This window comes from Girardinichthys multiradiatus, chromosome 21 (genome assembly GCF_021462225.1).
Source record: "Girardinichthys multiradiatus isolate DD_20200921_A chromosome 21, DD_fGirMul_XY1, whole genome shotgun sequence".
Lineage (NCBI taxonomy): Eukaryota > Metazoa > Chordata > Actinopteri > Cyprinodontiformes > Goodeidae > Girardinichthys > Girardinichthys multiradiatus.
The window spans coordinates 3,491,784-3,512,163 of NC_061813.1; the positions used below are offsets into that span (position 1 = coordinate 3,491,784).

Genomic DNA, 20,380 nt, shown 5'->3' on the forward strand with positions numbered 1-20,380 from the left:
GTTTAATAAATGAGAAGCAACTCATTGCACCAGTTGGGGTTAAATAACCTGTTGCCAGCTGAAACATAAACACCTATGGAGTAATTATCCAATGGGAGGCTCGTACCAATTTGCTTAGTTAAATCCAGGCGGCAACTTTTCTTTTTCACCAGGCAGTGTATATACAGAAAAAACACAAACAACTTTTCTCCCTAATATAATAATTAAATAACAAAATACTCGTACTTGTCGTCTTCTGCTTTATCCGGGACCGGGATGCGGGGGCAGCAGACTCAGCAGAGACGCCCAGACGTCCCTCTCCCCAGACACCTCCTCCAGCTCCTCCGGGGGGAGCCCAAGGCGTACCCAGGTCAGCCGAGAGACATAGTCCCTCCAGCATGTTGTGGGCTGTTCCCTGGGCCTCCTCCCGGTGGGGCGTGCCCCTGGAACAACTCCCGAGGAAGGCATCCAGGAGGCATCCGGTATAGATGCCCGAGCCACCTCAACTGGCTCCTCTCAATGTGGTGGCGCAGCGGCTCTACTCCGAGCCCCTCCCGGATGGCCGAGCTTCTCACCCTATCTCTAAGGGAGTGCCCAGCCACCCAACGGAGGAAGCTCATTTCAGCGCTTGTATCCGGGATCTTGTTCTTTCGGTCATGACCCAAAGTTCATGGACATAGGTGAGGGTAGGAACGTAGACCGACCGGTAAATTGGCTCAGCTCTCTCTTCACCACAACGGAGTGGCACAGCACCCCATTACTGCGGCAGTGGCAACAATCCGTCTGTCGATCTCCCGCTCCATTCTTCCCTCACTCGTGAACAAGACCCCGAGATACTTAAACTCCTCCACTTGAGGCAGGAACTCCCTTGCAACCTGAAGAGGATAAGCCACCCTTTTCCAGTCGAGAACCATGGCCTCGGAGTTGGAGGAGCTGATCTTCATCCCAGCCGCTTCACACTCAGCTGCAATCCGCCCCAGTGCATGCTGTAGGTCTTGGCAAGAGGGGGCCAGCCGGACCACGTCAACTGCAAAAAGAAGAGACAAAATCCTCTGGTCCCCAAACCAGACCCCTTCCGGCCTAGAAATCCTGTCCATAAAAGTTATGAACAGGACCAGTGACAAAGGTCAGCCCTGCCGGAGTCCAACATGCACCGGGAACAGTTCTGACTTAGTGCCGGCAATGCGAACCAAACTCCTGCTCCGTTTGTACAGAGACCAGATGGCCCCTAGTAAAGGGCCCTCGATTCCATACTCCTGGAGCACGACCCACAGGGCATCATGAGGGACACAGTCGAATGCTTTCTCCAGGTCCACAAAACACATGTGTACCGGTTGGGCAAACTCCCATGAACCCTCGAGTACCCTGTAGAGGGTATAGAGCTGGTCCAGTGTTCCACGGCCGGGACGAAAACCACACTGCTCCTCCTGAAGCCGGGGTCCGACTATCGGCCAGACTCTCCTCTCCAATACCCTGGCGTAGGCTTTACCAGGGAGGCTGAGGAGTGTGATTCCCCTGTAGTTGGAACACACCCTCCTGTCACCCTTCTTATGTAGGGGGACCACCACCCCAGTCTGCCAATCCAAAGGCACTGTCCCCGTCCGCCACGCAATGTTGAAGAGGCGTGTCAACCATGACAGCCCCACAACATCCAAAGACCTGAGGTACTCAGGGCGGATCTCATCCAACCCCGAAGCCCTGCCACCGCGGAGCTTTTTAACCACTTTGGTGACTTCAGCCCAGGTGATGAAAGAGTCCAACCCCGAGTCCCCAGCCTCTGTTTCCACCAGGGAATGCGTGATGGCAGGATTGAGGAGATCCTCGAAATACTCCTTCCACCGGCCGATAATGTCCCCAGTCCAGGTCAGCAGCTCCCCACCCCCACTGTAAACAGTGTTGGCGAAGCACTGCTTCCCCCTCCTGAGGCGCCGGACGGTTTGCCAGAATCGCTTCGGGGCCAACCGGTAGTCGTTCTCCATGGACTCACCGAACTCCTCCCAGGTCCGGGTTTTTGCCTCTGCCACCGCCCGGGCCGCGGCACGCTTGGCCCCATGGTACCCGTCAGCCGCCTCAGGAGTCCCACAAGCCAACCACGGCCGATTGGACTTCTTCTTCAGCTTGACAGTGTCCCTTACTGCCGGTGTCTACCACCGGGTTCGGGGATTGCCACCACGACAGGCACCCCAAACCTTACGGCCGCAGCTACGGGCGGCAGCATGGACAATAGATGCGGAGAACATGGTCCACTCGGACTTTATGTCTCCAACATCCCTCGGAATCTGGTCAAAGCTATCCCCGGAGGTGAGAGTTGAACACATCCCTGGCCAAGGGGTCCGCCAGACGTTCCCAGCAGACCCTCACTATGTGCTTGGGTCTGCAAAGTCTGTCCGGCTTTCTCCTCCGCCAGCGGATCCAACTCACCACCAGGTGGTGATCAGTGGACAGCTCAGCCCCTCTCTTCACCCGAGTGACACATGCGGCCGAAGGTCTGATGATACGACAACAAAGTTGATCATTGACCTCCTGCCTCGGGTATCCTGGTGCCAAGTGCACTGATGGACACCCTTATGTTTGAACATGGTGTTCATTATGGACAATCCGTGACTAGCACAGAAGTCCATTAACAAAACACCGCTCGGATTCAGATGGGGGAGGCCATTCCTCCCGATCACGCCTCTCCAGGTGTCACTGTTGTTTCCCACTTGGGCTTTGAAGTCTCCCAGCAGAATAATAGAGTCCCCGGGAGGGGCACTATCCAGCACCCCCGACAGGGACGCCAAGAAGGCCGGGTACTACGCACTACCACTCGGCTCTGATAGTCAGAGACCTCTCCCCAATCCGAAGGCGCAGGGATGCGACCCTCTCATCCACTGGGTTAAACCCCAAAACTAGACGGTTGAGCTGGGGGGCGACAAGCAAACCCACCCCAGCCCGATGCCTCTCCCCGTGGGCCACTCCAGAGTAGAAGAGAGTTCCAGAGCCTACGCTGTGCGTGGAGGCGAGCCCGACTATTTCTAGTCGATATCTCTCGACCTCCCGCACAAGCTCAGGCTCCTTCCCCCCCAGCAAGGTGACATTCCACGTCCCTAGAGCCAGCCTAAGCATACGGGGATCGGGCCGCCGAGGTCTCCACCTTCGTCCGCCGCCCAATCCTCTTTGCACCGGTCCCTCACGGTTCCCGCTGCAGGTGGTGGGCCCACTGGGGGATAGTCTCGCGTCTCTCGTTCGGGCTTGGCCCGGCCGGGTCCCGCAAGGAGCAACCCAGTCACCAGGTGCTCTCCGACGAGTCCCGACCCCAGGCCTGGCTCCAGGGTGGGACCCTGGCTCCGCCGTACCGGGCAACGTCACGTGCCTCGATTTTGGAGTCGTCATAACAAAATACTTCAAGTTAAAATGTTTCAGTCAACAAACTCTTTGACTAGACTGGTAACATTCAACTAAACCAATAAGTAAAAATGAATAAAATAAGGAATCCTAATAAACTACAGAGGAGAAAAGGGAAAACAAAAATCTAAATACACTGCTCAAAAAATAAAGGGAACACTCAAATAACACATCCTAGATCTGAATGAATGAAATATTCTCATTGAATACTTTGTTCTGTACAAAGTTGAATGTGGTGACAACAAAATCACACAAAAATCATCAATGAAAATCAAATTTATTAACCAATGGAGGCCTGGATTTGGATTAAAACACAAAATTAAAGTGGAAAAACCCACTACAGGCTGGTCCAACTTTGATGTAATGTCCTTAAAACAAGCCAAAATGAGGCTCAGTATTGTGTGTGGCCTCCACGTGCCTGTATGACCTCCCTACAACACCTGGGCATGCTCCTGATTAGGCGGCGGATGATCTCCTGAAGGATCTCCTCTCAGGCCTCGACTAAAGCATCCGCCAACTCCTGGACAGTCTGTGGTACAACGTGACGTTGGTGGATGGAGTGAGTCATCATGTCCCAGATTTGCTCAATCAGATTCAGGTCTGGGGAACGGCTGGGCCAGTCCATAGCTTCAATGTCTTCATCTTGCAGGAACTGCTGACACACTCCAGCCACATGAGGTCTAGCATTGTCCTGCATTAAGAGGAACCCAGGGCCAACCGCACCAGCATATGGTCTCACAAGGGGTCTGAGGATCTCATCTTGGTACCTAATGGCAGTCAGGCTACCTCTGAAGGATGTTGCAGGCAGCAGATCGCTCTCCACGGTGTTTCCAGACTCTGTCACGTTTGTCACATGTGCTTATTGTGAACCTGCTTTCATCTTTGAAGAGCACAGGGCGCCAGTGGCAAATTTGTCAATCCTGGTGTTCTCTGGCAAATGCCAAGCGTCCTGCACGGTGATGGGCTGTGAGCACAACCCCCATTTGTGGACGTCGGGCCCTCATACCATCCTCATGGAGTCGGTTTCTAACCACTTGTGCAGACACATGCACATTTGTGCCCTACTGGAGGTCATTTTGCAGGGCTCTGTCAGTGCTCCTCCAGTTCCTCCTTGCACAAATGCGGAGGTAGAGGTCCTGCTGCTGGGTTGTTACCCTCCTATGGCCTCCTCCACGTCTCCTGGTGTACTGGCCCTTCTCCTGGTAGCGCCTCCAGGCTCTGGACACTACGATGACAGACACAGCAAACTTTCTTGCCACAGCTCACATTGATGTGCCATCCTGGATGAGCTGCACTACCTGAGCCACTTGTGTGGGTTGTAGAGTCCGTCTCATGCTACCATGAGTGTGAAAGCACCACCAACATTCAAACGTTTCCAAAACATCAGCCAGAAAGCATAGGTACTGAGAAGTGGTCTGTGGTCCCCACCTGCAGAACCACTCCTTTATTGAGTGTGTCTTGCTAATCGCCAAATATTTCCCCCTGTTGTCTATTCCATTTGCACAACAGCATTTGGAATTGATTGTCAATCAGTGTTGCTTCCTAAGTGAACAGTTTGATTTCACAGAAGTTTGATTTGGAGGGTTACTGGGTGTGACTTGGAGTTATATTGTGTTGTTTAATTGTTCCCCTTATTTTTTTGAGCAGTGTATTAAACCAGTAACCAATAAATCCATGCAAAGGTGTCCTAGTACAGTATGAATATGCATGTTTAAGAACCAAATTGTGTTTTGCGGAATTGGGATTACGGTCTGTTTAGCTTTAAAACCAATTCATAACAACATCTGGTATGTATACAAGCAATCAGTTCACAACTTAAAGCAGCTAGAATATAAAAAAGGTATTTTAATAAAATATTTATGACAGTAAGTAATTTGCTGAAATCGGAATTAATGACCTATGGACAGTTTATTTATAATGTTGTGTTACTAGCCATCTCAGTTATGGAATAATGGACTACCAATGGTAGTGACTACCGATGGTGGCAAGAAAAGTTCAAGACTCGCTAGATGGCAAACAGACATGATGTCACATTCAGCTAAAAGCAAAGAGACAGTCACATTTGAGCCACTATTTAATATGCCCACAAAGTCCAGCATGTTACCTTTAAGTACCATTAATATAATGTGTGTATGAGCGCTGACGGCGTGTTACGGCTGGTTCCAGCGCGAAGAGGACTGTGTAGTAAACACAGCACAACTAATGATGGCTAACATTTTAGCATTAGCATAGCTTCAGCTTTATTGTGAGGGACAATTGAGACAATAAGAAACGATCATATTCAGAGGGACTATGTGGCCATATTTTATGCAGGTTAGTGAGAGAAGATGAAGTGGAAACACTGATAAAATGGAATAAGGACAACTTACATGAGTTAGTGACTGCCAGAAATCAACTTTGGAAAACATTTCTGTACCATTAGGCTCAGTTGCCTGTTAGCACTCAAACAAAGCAAACACAATAAAATATATTTAAATAGTTTTATCTTAAAATAATTTTCTCTGCCAATACACAACCTCTTACGTGAACCGTCGATATACACTGTCTCTTCATGGGGAATCTTTGGTTCAGATTCTTTTCTGCAGGAGCTCAGACTTAAAGGTGAAGGCGGCTAGTCTTATTTCCGGCCAGATCGTGCTTTACTTTTGATCCAGGCTTTCTGTGAAGTTGCAATCTTTTACTTGGCCTGCGTGTGACCTCTATGGAGCGGCTCTGTGGACAAAGGGAAAGAGATGCTGTTGTGCATAGAGTTTTATACCTCTATGAAATCATTGAGTTTCAAGCTGTGAAACTCCTCATTCCTGGGAGCTATGGATGAGAACTGGATTCCGAGTTTTATACATTCTATGCACTCTGGGATTATGAGTTTTTACCACTCTCTTTTGTTCTTTATGTGTAGTTCAGTCCTCTTTGTTCCTCCTATGACTGGGCCCAATATTAGAACACCGTTCAGTCCAAAGCCATTATTACAGCTGCCTATAAACAAAGTTTTGTTACAGAAAGCGGTACCATTTACGTTAAAAATGTGTACTGTACAATGTGAAAGGGAACATCCACAAATAAGACAAAATAAGTAATTTAAAATGAGCTCAATGATAAAAAATGAAAAGTATTATTAGGATAACTTCACAATTTTAAAGTAATAAGACTGTAGTTAAAACAGTACATAAATACTGTTATTATAACAAGGATTAAGTTGTGTGGATGAAATGTTATATTGTATGATCCGCTCCATTTTGCACCATGCCTGTATTTACATTTCAGTCTCACACTTATTTTTTTCCTGATTAATACATGAAGTAAATTGTATCAACTGCTATTGCATCCTTTTTTTTCTTTTTAGGTTAGGACTTCAGGGTGACATTGCAGACCCCAGAAGTAAGAGCTTCCTCTTCATCCTTGATCTCCTTCCAAGGTATTAGCATTTCAGAAACATAGCAGGTATTTACCCATTAGTCAACTGGAATTAAAAAAGTAAAACAGAACCGAAAAAAAAAAACTTTTCTTAAACTGACGTGGTGCATTGTAGACCTAAAGCTACTATATGTATATATCTGTATGTGTACACAAGTACAGCTCCAAAAAGTAAGAGGATTGTCAAGCAAAATCTATTCAAGAAATTTGGGGAGCTTCACGAATGAACTGAGGCTGGAGTCAGCGAATCAAGAGCCACTACACACAGACAAATAGTATACATGGTCTACAAGTGTCTTTCCTTGGCTAAGGAGAAAAAAAACAGGGCTGTTGCTAAGTGGTCCGAAATCCTATTTTCAGATGAAAAGACTGGAGGTGGGGTTTCAAGCCATAGCTCCAGCTGTCTGTGAGACAATGTAAAAGTAACAGGTTATGTGCCAAGTAGAGTGAGGCCGAGTTGGGTGGAGCTGCAGCCCCTAAAAAGAGGCAGTGGAAAAGGGGCACAAGATTCACCAACTAGGTGATGTTGTCAAGGACGAGTGGAAGAGGATTCCAGTGGCAACCTACAAAGCTCTATTGAAGTCCATACCCAAAAGAGTTGAGGTAGTGCTGGAAAATAAGGGTGGCCACACACTTGGGCACAATTTGGAGATTTTCATTTTGTTACCAGTGGTTTAGACATTAATTTCTGCGTGTTTAGTTATTTTAAGGGAGAAAGCAAATTTACTCTGCACATGCTGTACACTGACTACTTTACATTGTATCAAAGTGTTATACCTAGAAGGGGGGGCAAAGAAGAGTTTCCTTCCTCTTCCTGCAAGGTGTCGCCATTAGCTGCACCGTGGTTTGTCTTGTAGTTGACCTGCTGGGTCAGAGAGAGAGATGGATAGATATATGCACTATATAAGTACTGGGTCACACCACCAAATCAATGAAATCCGCTGTTACAATCACAGTATGGACAAACTTGTCTGGCCTGCAGAGTTCTCACCTCAACCTTTTTGAAGACCTTTGGGATGAATTAGAGTGGAGTCTGCAGTACTGGTTTTCTCATCTAACTATGAACACCTAAACCTTGTGGAAGATGTTTATATTGCTGGCAATGTTGGGTCAATCAACAAATTGGACCTTTTAGATTAAGAATAGGACAAGAATAGGTTGTCTTCAAAATTTATTTACATGTAAAAGTAGACCGACAAATACTTATGGATGAGGTCAGGACTCTGTGCTGGCCAGTCAAGTTTCTTTGCACCAAACTTTATACACCTGCAGCCTTGGAAGTGATTGTATCACCGGACTAACTGATTTGATGTTGTGGCCAAATACTTTTTGCAATATAGTATTTATACACTACTCACAAAAAGTTAGGAATATTTGGCTTTCAGATTAAATTAATGGAAAACGTAAAACGTCATATATCATCAAATATTTAAGTAAGCATTTAAGTAGAAGCATGCAGCTGTGATTTTCTCATGTCAATGTATTGAAACAAACACCAACAACAGTGGTGGGTATACCAAAAAAATGTCAGTGTCGTAATAAAGTGAGCATCAATTACAATTGGACAAGAAAGTCTCATGCTGTTCACAAGTAGACTTACTGTAAGCTGAGACATAACACCCTACTCTTGTTGAAGGATGACTCCCAGGTCATTGAAGTCCTGGGATACAGAGTTACAAGCTTCTAGATAGCGTCTCTGGTAATTCCATAGGTTTTCTATGGAATTCACTTCTGAAGAAAGTGCAGGCTTATCCATTTGAGGGGCCTCAATCTCCAGCAGTCCTTCCCTAATGATGTGATCTGAATGAGCTGGAGCATTGTCAACCAGTCAGTCTGTCAGTCATTTTCTACTGCTTATTCCATAGTAGGTTGCGTGGGCATTGTCAACCATGAAGATGAAATTAGGCCTTTGTTCATGCAGGGGCACAACTGGATTAATGTTGTTATTCAGGTACTATGGGCTTGTCACTCTGCCATTCACAAAGTGTAGGATAGTCCTATATTGACTAGACACACCTGCCCACAATGTAACACCATCACCATCAAAGGCAGGTCTGGTGACAAAAGTGACTGAGGCATCGCGCTCTCCTTGATGTCTCCAACATCATTAAGGGACATTTCTGCTCAACGTGAATCAATTTTCAACAGAGAACAGCACAGAGGCCCCCTGGTCCCTCGTCGTTCTCCCTGGCCCATGCAAGACTATGATGCCTGTGTCTGGTGGTATGATCAAGTACCCTTGCAGGTCATCTAGCATGCAGACCACGCTGATGTTAATGGTTTTAAGGTTTCAAATAGTCTGACCTGACACTTGGGTGCCTCTCACCTCCCTTAAATGTGCCTCAGGTTGAGTGGCATTCATCATCTGCTTCTGCAAGGCACTGTTCATAATGAAGCACTCGTCAGTGTGGGATGTGGCCAAAGAAGGTCCACTACTACTTTCTGTGACTCTTCCAGTCTCAGTATCTCTGTTGCAACCTGCTGATGACGCTTTGACAATAAACTTAGCTCCATTTCCGTCAGAGAACATCCAGTTTGAAACCTCGCAGTGGCGAGGTATTGTTGATCAATTGTTAAATGGTCTCATGGTCTCTTGGTCTCATGATGCCAAAATGTAAACAGCATGAAGAGGACTGTTTAAATACCATTTCTGTTTGAATCAAACATTTATTGGTCAAATAATGGATCAAATACTTGTTGTGAATTCTGTTGTTAAGCTGTGCATATGTACTGAAAACACTCAAAAGTTAGACCTTTGCATTCAAATCAGAATCAGCTTTATTGCCAAGTTCGTACATACAAACAAGGAATTTGACTCCGGTACACTTTGCTCTTTTGTTTTGTTTTTGCATTACAGAATATACATATTTACAATGTACAATATACACATATATAATGAAAAGGTGCATTTGCAACATCTGTATGCTGTTGTTTTGTACTCTATTGAATGTTCAACAGAGAAACAGCCTGGGGGAAGAAACTGTCTCTGTGGCGGCTGGTTTTAGTGAACAGTGCTCTGTAGCGGCGGCCTGAAGGTAAAGCTCTGAACAGTTTATGTGCAGGGTTTGTGGGGTCTGCAGAGATTTTAGCAGCTCTTTTCTTGACCCTAGACCTGTATAAGTCCTGGATGGAGGGAAGGTCAGCCCTGATTATTCTCTCTGCATTGCTGATTATTCATTGCAGTCTGCACCTGTCCTGTTTTGTGGATGAGCCAAACCATTGAGATGGATGAAGACAGGACAGATTGAATGATGGCAGTGTAGAAGATGACCAGCAGCTCCTGTGGAAGGTTGAACTTCTTGAGTTGCCTCAGGAAGTACAGTCTCTGCTGGACGTTCTTTCGAACATTGATTATGTGTGAAGACCATCTCAGGTCCTCAGAGATGGTGGTTTCTAAGAACCTGAAGTGGTCCACGGCCGATACAGTGTTGTTGAGGTTGGTGAGGGGGTGTATGGGGGTGGTGTTCTCCGAAAGTCCACCACCATTTCCACAGTCTTGAGCGGGTTCAGTTCAAGGTAGTTCTGACCGCACCAGTGTACCAGCCGATCCACCTGCTGTCTGTATGAAGACTCATCACCGTCCTGGATCAGACCAAGGACAGTGGTGTCATCTGCAAACTTAAGGAGTTTCACGGACGAGTCCGATGAGGTGCAGTCATTTGTGTACAGGGAGAAGAGGAGTGGGGATAGAACACAGCCCTGGTGGGCACCAGTACTTACTGATCTGGATCGGAAGAAGATGCTCCCCAGTCTCACCTGCTGCTGTCGGTCCGTCAGGAAGCTGTTGATCCACTGACAGATGGAGGCTGGGACGTTGAGCTGGGTGTGTTTCTGGTGGAGGATGTCTGGTATGATGGTGTTGAAGGCCGAGCTCAAGTCTAAAAACAGGATTCTGGCGTACGTCCCTGGGTGGTCGAGATGTTGCAGGATGAAGTGTAGACCTAAGTTAACAGCATCATCTGCCGACCTGTTTGCTCGGTAAGCAAATTGTAGGGGGTCCTGTGATGTCTTTCAGGTGCTTCAACTCCAGCCGCTCAAAGGATTTCATGACCACAGACGTCAGGGCTACAGGCCTGTAGTCATTTAATCCTAGGATGGTGGGTTTCTTGGGAACCGGGATGATGGTGGATTGTTTGAGGCAGGAGGGGACCTCACATTTCTCCAGTGATTCGTTGAAGATCCTTGTGAAGATCGGAGCGAGTTGATTTGCACAGGCTTTCAGGCATGATGGGGAGACGTTATCAGTTCCTCCAGCTTTCTTTGTTTTCATGCGCTGAAAGAGCCTGTTTACATCTTCCTCGGAGATCTTTAGTGCAGGCAGAGGATCTGAAGGTAGGGGGTTGGTTGTTTTATGGGTCAAATTTGTTCCAGAATGAGATGTGGAGGAGATGATTTGAGGTGTGAACGGCTTCTTGTCATGTCTGCAGTAGAAGCTATTCAGACGGTTGGCCAGGAGACGACTCTGTTCAGGATGGGTGGGGGTGCTCCTATAGGCAGTCAGGTTTCTCAGACCGGTCCGTACAGCCGAGGTATCTGTTATCAAAACTGCTATCAAAACAATGGCCAGGATGTCTTATCAACACATAATAAATTCATAACGAAAATAAATTTGTCATTTTAGCGTTATTTACAGCTTACCGCTTGGCTTCGTTCGTCGTTTCCATAGAGAGAAGGAATTGACCCCTTAATCAGATGAATTCTTTCAGCAAAGGCTTCTTGATATTGGCAGAGGTTGCTGAAGAACTCGTCCTTGAATTCAGGGAATTTCTCACTGATGTCAGAACATTTCCATGAAAAATTTAATTTAACCAGACACTTTAAAGGGATTCTGATGCTGGGGGACGCTGTGATAAATTGTACGGGTTAATACACTCAACAACCAAACCGAACTTGTCCTCTTTCAGCGTAGGCATAGAGCTGGAACTATAAAATCGCAGCAAGAAATAAATATGGCCAATACTCAAAATTGATCAGCCTAAAGTTCATGAACTTATTTAACTATTCCACAGCAAACACAGTGACGTAACAGTTGGAAAAACTGATGATGGAGAAAACTGAACGGACTGAAAAATATGACCCAAACTGAATATAAAGATATCTCTGCAGAACCTGGAGAGACTACATTTAACTTGTCTGCACTGCTACAAACTCCAAGTACACAACAAAATATATTTAAAGGCTAAAAAAGTGGATTTTGCTAGATATGTCCTCTTTAAAGTCCTTTTGTCACAAACAGTTATTGTGTCAGCAACATATAGTGTACACAAGGTACAGTGGGCAAATTCCTAGGTGCCAATTCAGGAAGCCACAAGCATGACTTCTTCAATTCATCTTTTTCAGCTTTCTTTAAACTTTGTCATTGCAATGTATTTCCAGGCTTTGCAAGCTGCCGGGCTTTATTCTGCTGGAGAATGTTAAAGGTTTTGAGAGCTCCTCTGCCAGGTACGTGACTGACAATAGTAGGGTCATAATTATATCAATATGGCATGGGACATTGACAGACACATAAATTGGTGCTTTTATTATTTACTGGGCATGTGCAAAAACAGAACAGATTACTAGACGTTAGGTCTAAATAGCATATATCAGTAGAATTGATGCTGGGCACAGAAAATAAAGTTATCGACCACAAATCGGGCTGCCTATGCTAGCTGGTTTATAAAAAATAATGGGTTGTACTTTTTTGACATGTCTGTTCACTGCTTTAGAGCTGCAGCTAATGATTATTTGAGTAATTGAGTATTCTATTGATTTCTGATACTCAGTCGAATGCATCGAATCAAATAAGGAATGCATCTGCAGCTAAAATAAAAGGTTCAAGCATCTATATATCAGATGCTCTGCCCTTTCTGGTTGACTTAACATCAATACAATGCTAGCTGCCTTTGTGGAAAAAATGGTCACACACAAAAAAGTTCCACTTCCAGATAAAATGCCGGCACACACCTAAGCACCCAGCCCCGCAAATCACCAATACACCGGCGGGCAGAGACACCAGCTATCGGGAGAGATTTCCCACATTTGATGGGGGGCCTAGGATGATTCAAGAGAGGGAGCAGCCCAAGACCCAACCTGACACAAAAACAGGCGCACACAGTCACAATCACGCATTCCCACCCTCATGCGTACACATTAAAACACTCATACTTTCACACCCAACAAAGGACGTCGTACACTCACTCGGACTCCCTGATACATACTGTATTCTCCCAGGTCCAGGTACTGGACCCAGGAGGTGGTCCCCTTCATTGTGGGGTGGAGACAGGCAGATCGCCCGTGCCAACAGTCCAGACTTGTGCCGGCTCCGCCCAAACCTGAACCACCCAGACCCTGACCCCCCCAATCCTGTCCCCCTACATCCAGAGAAGAGCTAGGAACAAAAGAGCCGTCCATCTAGTACAAACAAGCCCGCCAACCAGAGCCATCCCAAGACGAAACAGTTCCAAATGCGGAGGACAGAACGCAGCAAATAGCACCCAAAACAAAAGCTGTGCACAAAGCCCACACTGCGCAAATGCACCCCAAACAACCCCAAAAAAGAAACTTCACATTAATTTAAAACTCGTCTGTACAAATATGTTTTTAGCTGCATTTCGAATTGATCAACGGAGTTGACACCATGTATAATTCAATTCAATTCAAAAATACTTTATTAATCCCAAAGGGAAATTGAATGTTGTAGCTCATTATGAGGGTTTCCTCAAAGAGCTGTTGTAGATGCTGATGGCTGTGGGCAGGAAGGATCTCTTGTAGCGGTCTGTCTTACAGCAGATCTGAAGAAGCCTCTGACTGAAGACACTCTGTTGTTGTAGGACAGTCTCATGAAGAGGATGCTCAGGGTTCTCCATAATATTCTTCATTTTATGAAGAATCCGTCTTTCCACAATGATCTCCATGAGATCCAGGAGATTGTCGAGGCCTCCACCTGAGTCTTCTGGAGTTTCTGACAAAGCAAATCAGGTTGGATTGTATTAAATGCACTGGAGAAATCAAAGAACATGATCTTCACAGTGCTACTGGCTTTGTCCAGATGACAGTGGGTTTGTTGAAGCAGGTGTATGATGGCATCTTCAACTCCAACTCCACAGCGATAAGCAAACTGAAGGGGGTCCTGATGGTTTACTGTTTGCTTACTCAGGTGGGCCAACAGGAGTCTCTCTAGGACCTTCATGATGTGAGATGTCAGGGCAACAGGTCTGTAGTCATTGAGGACTGATGGGTGAGTTTTCTTTGGTACCGGAACAAGACAGGAGGTCTTCCACAACACCGGGACCTTCTTCTGGGCCAGGCTAAGGTTGAAGAGGTGTTGCAGAATCCCACAGACCTGCTCTGCACAGGCCTTCAGGACTCTAGGGCTGACATGATCTGGACCTGCAGCCTTATTCCGATTCAGTCTCTCCAGTTGCATCTTCACTTGACTTCTTGAGACACTTAGGTGGAAGGGGGAAGCCCTCTCCATGTGCCAACCACATGGAGAGGACATCAATGTCCTCTCCATGTGGTCCCACAGTGCGTCCCACTGCATAAAGGCTATATTTAGGCTATCACTTTCAGTGTCAACATGAATGTTAAAATCCCCCACCATAATAAACTTATCTGTATTTAACACTAAATCAGATAAGAAGTCTGAGAACTGATCTGAAAAATTTAGAATAAGTGCCTGGTGGACTGTCCAAAAACACAAACAGAAATTGTTTTAGTACTTTGCGATTTGGATGAGGAAATCTAAGGATTAAATATTCCAAAAAAATTGTAGCTATTAATTGGTCTGGGACTAATCAATAAATCGGAGTGAAACATAGTTGCTACTCCTCCTAGCCCAGTGTTTCAAGGTATGTGAAAATTTTACTAATGAGTTGACTCATCTATAATATCATAATCCTCTTGCTGCAGCCAAGTTTCTAAGACACAAAATAAATCAGTCTGATTGTCACAAATCATGTCAATAACTAACAAAGCCTTTGAAGAGAGAGATCTTATGAATTACCAAATGTTGTTGATGGACGCTATAAGGAGGCTACAGCTTTAATAGTCGGTGCATATCTTCTTGAACCAGCAGTTCTGCTCATCAATATAGAAATGCATTAAATCTGCTAAAACCTCTTTTCAAAATCAGAATTGTAGGAGTCTGTGGTAGCAGAGGTGTAACAAATAAGAACTCTAGCTAAGTAATCACTAGCACCAGTTAATCAGTGGAAAAGCACTGAAAGAAGACTTGATTTTCGCTAGGACTGAGCCATTACAAGAAAGCCAATTTTTTGTTTTATTTTGAGAATTTTTATCTTTGTTCCAGTAATCAATTAAACAAATGGTGATTTTAAACACTCTGTGCATTTCATCTGTTTTGTCTGTATGCTTCTGTTATGTAGGGACCGTTTGTTAAAAACGCTGATGGACTGCGGATACACCTTCCAGGAATTTATGATCTCCCCAACAAGTGTAAGAACTAAGGATATGTATTTATGTAAAAATACTCTTTTTTTTTTTTTTCTGCTAAGAAACAAATTGCTTATTCTGAGCCATTTGTAAAGTAATTATGAGAAAAATAGATAACAATAAATATACTATCCTTTTTTGGCATTTTTCTTGAAATATGAAAAAAGAAAAACATTTTTTGAACCAAAGGTCGAAAGTAACAAATTACATTTATTTGCATTTCGATAATTGCATACGCTTTCCTATTTTTTTTTTTTTGTGTTATTTTTCTGTACCTTTTTCTATGTACATTTTAGCAATTGTGCTAAATCGCATTTTAAATAGCAAGAACATTTTGATAGATAAATTGTGGAAAAATCTCATCAGACATCATGTGTTGTGCTAAAATGGGAACTGGTAGAAACGTAGCACTAGACAAAATAATTATATCAAAACATTTTTCCGATTTCCCAGATAAAGATTATTTGATATTTTCTGGCCACCCTAAAATGCAAAAGAATAAAAAAAAAAGTTTAGGTAATGCTATAAACTTTTAACGAATGATCTTGGATTATTGATCTACATTTCACAGCGGTGATGAATACCATTTAATTAGTAATAAATAATTCATTTTTTGAAGGCACCTTTGTAGTGACTCAAGGACACTGAATAAAAAAAGATATAAGAACAGTCGAAATATAAACAATAAAACAATATAAGAGCAAACAACTATAAAAGCAAAACAATCAATGACAGTTATGGCAAAATTTTGTAAAAGAAGGCTCTTGACCCCATGGTTGTCAAATGGGCAGAATTATTACAAGAAGGAAGGGGAAAGAAGAGCAAAGTGTTCGGGCACTGATGTTCACTGATGAGATCATTTAGAAATGGTACTAATGAATGCAAGATGTATTTGCTGGTAACTGTGGTGCATTATAGAACATCTGTGTTTCTGTTAACACCTGAATCCAAACACCTGTGGGTGTAAGTGCCCCCGGAGAACCAAACAGTAGCTACAGTGCAGAAGCCCCAGGGAGCTGTAGCGACAAGCCCACGCCATCAGCCGTCTACGCCAGAGCAGATCCATCCAAGGACCATGTGGCCAACTCATTTTATTAACACACACACACACACTCTTGTTTTGCTATATGTAGTGAGGACCATGTGTTGACTCCCATTGACTTCCATTGATTTTCAGTCATTTTCAACCCTTTCTATGCCCTAACCCTGACAATAACCCTAAACCTAACCATTACCAGTTCATGCCTAACCCTAACCTTAACCTAAACTCAATTCACATCTTAGTCCTAAACCTAACCGTTAGCAAAATAGGTCGTGAGGACCAGCAAAATGTCCTCACTTTGGTACAAACGGTCTTCAATTTGATGATGAAATCAGGAAAATGGTTCTCACTGTGATGCCAAGACAGGAACACACACACACACATTTTATTAACACACACACACTAAAATACACACACTGTTGCCAATAGTATTCACTTACCCATCCAAATAATTGAAATCAGGTGTTCACAAATAGGGACACACATAGAACACAGAGGCACTAATCCAGTAGTACTAAGGGAAAGAAAAGTGAAACATTAATGGTTGTAGCTCCTTCAGTGGATTCATCTAGGAGAGAAAGACAGCTAAGCAGATGAACTCTGAGCCACTTTTCAAGTCTAGAGTATGGAAGACAGCACATAGTTAGTCACAGTAGAAGCTCAGCCAATAGCTATGTGTATGAGAGACATGGTTAAACACTGCCACCTGTACAACAAGTCCTTGCTCCTAAATATTCCAGCCTCAACTGTCAGTGGTGTAAGAAGGAAGAAATGATTGGGAATGACTGCAACTTAGCCAAGAAGTGGTAGACCACATAAAATGACGGGGCAGGATCGGCAGGTCCTGACACACACACAGTACCTACAGGAGAACAGTAGTTGTCTGACTGTATTGTGCCAAGTGTAAAGTTTGTTCGAGAGGGGATTATACAGTGGGGTTGTTTTTCAGGAGCTGGGATTGGCCCCTTATTTCCTGTGGAAGGAACTCTGAATGTTTCAACATACCAAGAGATTTTGGACAATTCCATGCTCCCAACTTTCTGGGAACAGTTTTGAGATGGTCCTTCCTCTTCCAACATGACTGTGGTGACCACTGCACAAAGCAAGGACCATAAAGACATGGATGAGAGAGTTTTGTGTGAATGAGCTTGATTGGCCTGCACAGAGTCCTGACCTCAACCCGATAGAACACCTTTTGTATTATTTAGAGTAGAGACTGAGATACAAGCCTTCTCGTTCAACATTAGTGTATGACCTTACAAATATGCTTCTGGAAGAATGATCAAAAATACCAATGAACATTCTACTAAACCTTTAGGAAAGCCTTCCCAGAAGAGTTGAAAGTGTTATAGCTGGATTGTGAATGGGATGTCACTTAAGTTCATGAGGCAGGTGAATGAATATTTTTGATAATACATTGTATTTACTACATACACACGTACATGACTCCAATGATGCAGTAGCACAAAGTACATGATATAAAATTCCTGGTGCTGAGTGTGTTTAAGGTGCAGCTATAACAAGTAACTAGAGTCCATTAGTAATTGCTGAAAGAAAAAGCCAACTGGAGCAAATCCAAACAGTGAGCAATTCAGTAAAAACAACAAAGGTGAAATACAGAGCTCAAGTATTTTATTTGTAATTTAAAGGTGCTGTCGATTCACTGTTAGGCATTTCCTTATGCCTAACACTGAGTCAACAGCACCTTTCAATTTCGTTGCATCTTCCAGAAGTGACAATGAGAAAGATTTCATCTAATCAAAAACCACCACACTCTCCACACCTGCAAACAGTAACATCATTTCACACATACAGCTAAAAACAGATTAAATAATCTGGACGGTGCTAAACATTAGATGCATTGCACTACAATCAGTCATCCATTCATTCACGCACTGACAGTGGTAAGCTACATTGTTGTTACAGCTGCCCTGGGGCACACTAACAGAAGTCGGGCTGCCATACAATCGATGCCACCCGGTTTTCTGGCCACCGTCTGACAGATGGAGCAGGGGTTCGAACCAGCAGCCCACTAGTTACAGTACAGGATGAACCACCTGAGCAACTTTCGCGCCGGAAAATAATACACTGCATAACAACAGCGTACAATTCTCTGACTTTTTTAAATACGAATTTCTTATATTTTCCAAGTACGGACAAATTAATCATGCTCACCTTGTTTTTTTCAGCACTTACAGCCGATGTGGTTGCCAAAGCAGCTGTCACAATGACTTTCATCTTGCATGTCACAGTTCTCGCTTGTGTTGAAGCACCCCACCAAGGGGTCTTCTGCGTGTTCGTTTATTCACCTAAGCTGAAAGAATTCACAAGACATTATAATAAATCACACGGAGACAGCTGTATGTTATTCAAGTACCTGGCCAGGGGAAGCTCTCGCATGTGGTAACACAACACACACCGAGACAACTTCAGAGCTTCTCCCTGGGGCCATTGCTTTTATTGAAACACACATGAAAATGAACAGCCCCTGTTTACAGTTTTTTTCATACATATGATTTCATACAGACTCTTCCGGCTTACCATATTTGGACAGCTATTATCCTATTTACTTTTCCTGCACCTGCACTCTGCTTTTCTGCTGATATGAGAAGGGAGTACCAAGCTGTTAATCTTGCCCCATCCTTTTCCCACCATTACAGTTCTACAGTCTTTCTCTACTTCACCGCACTCAAGGCCAAGTTTGTGCAACAACACTTCTGCAGGCCACAATGTCTTATACTCACACACAGGTTATACATTTTATAACACACTGGTTATGAACATAATAATAATTAATGCACACACATAATATATCTCCACAATTTCCCCCTTTTGAAGTCACCTATGTGACTTCACCACTACTTGGAGATGCTAAATAAAAGATTTTAACAATCATTACAACCTGTGGAGCAGAAGGAAATGTTTGTCATCATGCTTTTTTACCCTGCCTCCAATGCCACGCCATGTGCCCAGGGACTATTGCCTGTCGGGCCTTTGTAGTCCCAAGGATGCTTACAACCTTATAAATCTTGACAGGGAGTCGTGACCCCTCTAACTGGAGGGTGTCCATCCGTGCTTTATTCCATAGTCTATCAAATTTTGCCAATATAATATTCTACCATCCTTCTGTTCCCTAGACAGTAATCATTTAGTACCCTACAAAAAGAATTCACACTGTCAAAAGTTTTCACACCCTACAAACGTATTTGCACCCTAGAAAGTAATACATGTCAGACAAGTTTTAGCACACAAAAACATATTAGCACTCAGAAAGTATTATCACTCAAAAAGTTTTATCCCTCAAAAACGTATTAGCCCTGTGATTTACTCTCACGTGTTACTCTTCGTCCTCCTCCTCATTAGCATCAACCGCCAGCAAAGGCATCAAATGGGAAGGAGGAGGTACGGTTTTCCCTTCAATGGTTGTAGTAATAAAGCAAACAATTAACGATCTTATACATGGTACGCAGCAACATCCACAGATAACCATAATAGCTACGAAAACAGCAATGGATATAAACAATGACATAATCAACCCTTTCCAGTGTCCAAACATGCCCGTCATCCAGTCTTCTAATGGATTGTCTAGTCCTGAGTGCTCATGCATGGTCGCCGAAAGTGTTTTTAACCCTTCTAAAGCTTTTGAGACTGAACCATCAGGTGCAGTGTTGTTGGGAATAAAAGTACAACACATATCCCCAAACATCGTGCAAACGCCCCCTTTTTCTGCTAACATCATATCTAATGCCATTTGGTTTTGCACAGCCATGAGGGAGGTTGGTGCCAATTGTTCAGACAGGGCTTCTACTGCATCCCTTTTTAAGTTAGCTAGACGTAAAACATTGTAATGGATGTAGTTGATGCGGTCTACGTTTTTATTGGGAGTAACATGGAACAAAGCTGTTATAATGGGGATGTTTTCAAAGCCTGCTGAGACTTGATCCGCTAATTTATATTCATTAGGTACGCCTTGAGGAACTCCTATTGCATCAATGTAAGTGGGTGAGTCTTTGCTTAAGTCAAAGGTGTTTGCGCTCCGTTTTATATGTCTACGCCTTCTCCTAGTTAAAGATGTGCTTTGGGCGTGTGTTGAAGGAAAATACTTAAGGTCTTTTCCTAACAAGA

At 44.1% G+C, this 20,380-nt stretch overlaps 1 protein-coding gene across 6 annotated transcripts in view; it reads left to right on the plus strand.

Annotated features, from left to right (window-relative positions):
* The window catches only part of trdmt1 (tRNA aspartic acid methyltransferase 1), a 132,175-nt gene that overhangs the window by 40,732 nt on the left and 71,063 nt on the right, over window positions 1–20,380 (plus strand). For 4 of the 6 annotated variants that reach the window (XR_007035687.1, XM_047349261.1, XM_047349265.1 and 1 more), the window contains 3 exons: window positions 6,707–6,778; window positions 12,154–12,219; window positions 15,147–15,216. Coding sequence is in view for 5 of the 6 variants with exons in the window: in XM_047349261.1 (XP_047205217.1) it covers window positions 6,707–6,778; window positions 12,154–12,219; window positions 15,147–15,216 (208 nt within the window). In the remaining variant the exon portion in view is untranslated. The remainder of the gene's footprint in view (window positions 1–6,706; window positions 6,779–12,153; window positions 12,220–15,146; window positions 15,217–20,380) is intronic. The other 2 variants (XM_047349263.1, XM_047349264.1) reach the window with 1 other exon arrangement.